General features: G+C 36.3%; 1 protein-coding gene across 1 annotated transcript in view; it reads left to right on the top strand.

Annotated features, from left to right (window-relative positions):
* The first annotated feature begins 495 nt into the window (after positions 1–495).
* Positions 496–604, top strand: part of XPR1 (xenotropic and polytropic retrovirus receptor 1) — a 102,937-nt gene continuing 102,828 nt past the window's right edge. The window contains exon 1 of the mRNA XM_009892838.1: positions 496–543. Within this exon, the coding sequence (XP_009891140.1) occupies positions 504–543 (40 nt within the window). The 5' untranslated portion in view covers positions 496–503. The remainder of the gene's footprint in view (positions 544–604) is intronic.

The following is a 604-nucleotide window of genomic DNA, read 5'->3' as shown; positions in this document are numbered from 1 at the left end:
GTTCTCTAATCTCCTTTGTCATGTTGTCTTCAGCTTTTAGAATGTATATGTGGTTCTGTACTCCTATATAACAGTGATAAGAAATCCCTGAGGCTGCTTTTCCTCCACTTGCCTTGACAAACTCCTTTCTGTGTCACGCAACAGTTTTTGGTTTTGTTTGTTTGTTAGTTTTTTTAATGTAAAACCTTTAACATCCTTCCAACTGGGAAATATTTTTCCAAAGGAAGATGTTGAAAGATACAGTTGGAATAAATTTTATCGATTAGTGAGGTAACAGGCTTTAGACAAAGCAGTCAGTAAACATGAACTTGTATTTCTTTTGTTAACAAAAATACGTGTGATAGTGTTGACATCGTTTACCATAGCTTTCTGTGTCGGTCTGGAGGATAAAAGGGCTTTAATTCCTTTTGTTTTCAAACAGGCATATCAAAACAATGTATTTTTTTTTTTAATACTAACTGTATTCCTTGTTCTCTTCCTCTCCCTTGCAGGCTTTGAAAGAGATGCTATATGCAGCTGTGGACCAGGCCCCTTCTATAGAAGGTAAGCAAATTGTAACTGAGAATCATGTTTTTCTTGGCATTGGGTGCTAGACACATTCCTG

This window comes from Charadrius vociferus, unplaced genomic scaffold, assembly GCF_000708025.1.
Source record: "Charadrius vociferus isolate BGI_N301 unplaced genomic scaffold, ASM70802v2 scaffold39, whole genome shotgun sequence".
In the NCBI taxonomy this organism is placed as follows: domain Eukaryota; kingdom Metazoa; phylum Chordata; class Aves; order Charadriiformes; family Charadriidae; genus Charadrius; species Charadrius vociferus.
The sequence above is the reverse complement of the archived record's forward strand: the minus strand, read 5'-3'. Positions and strand labels throughout refer to the sequence as shown.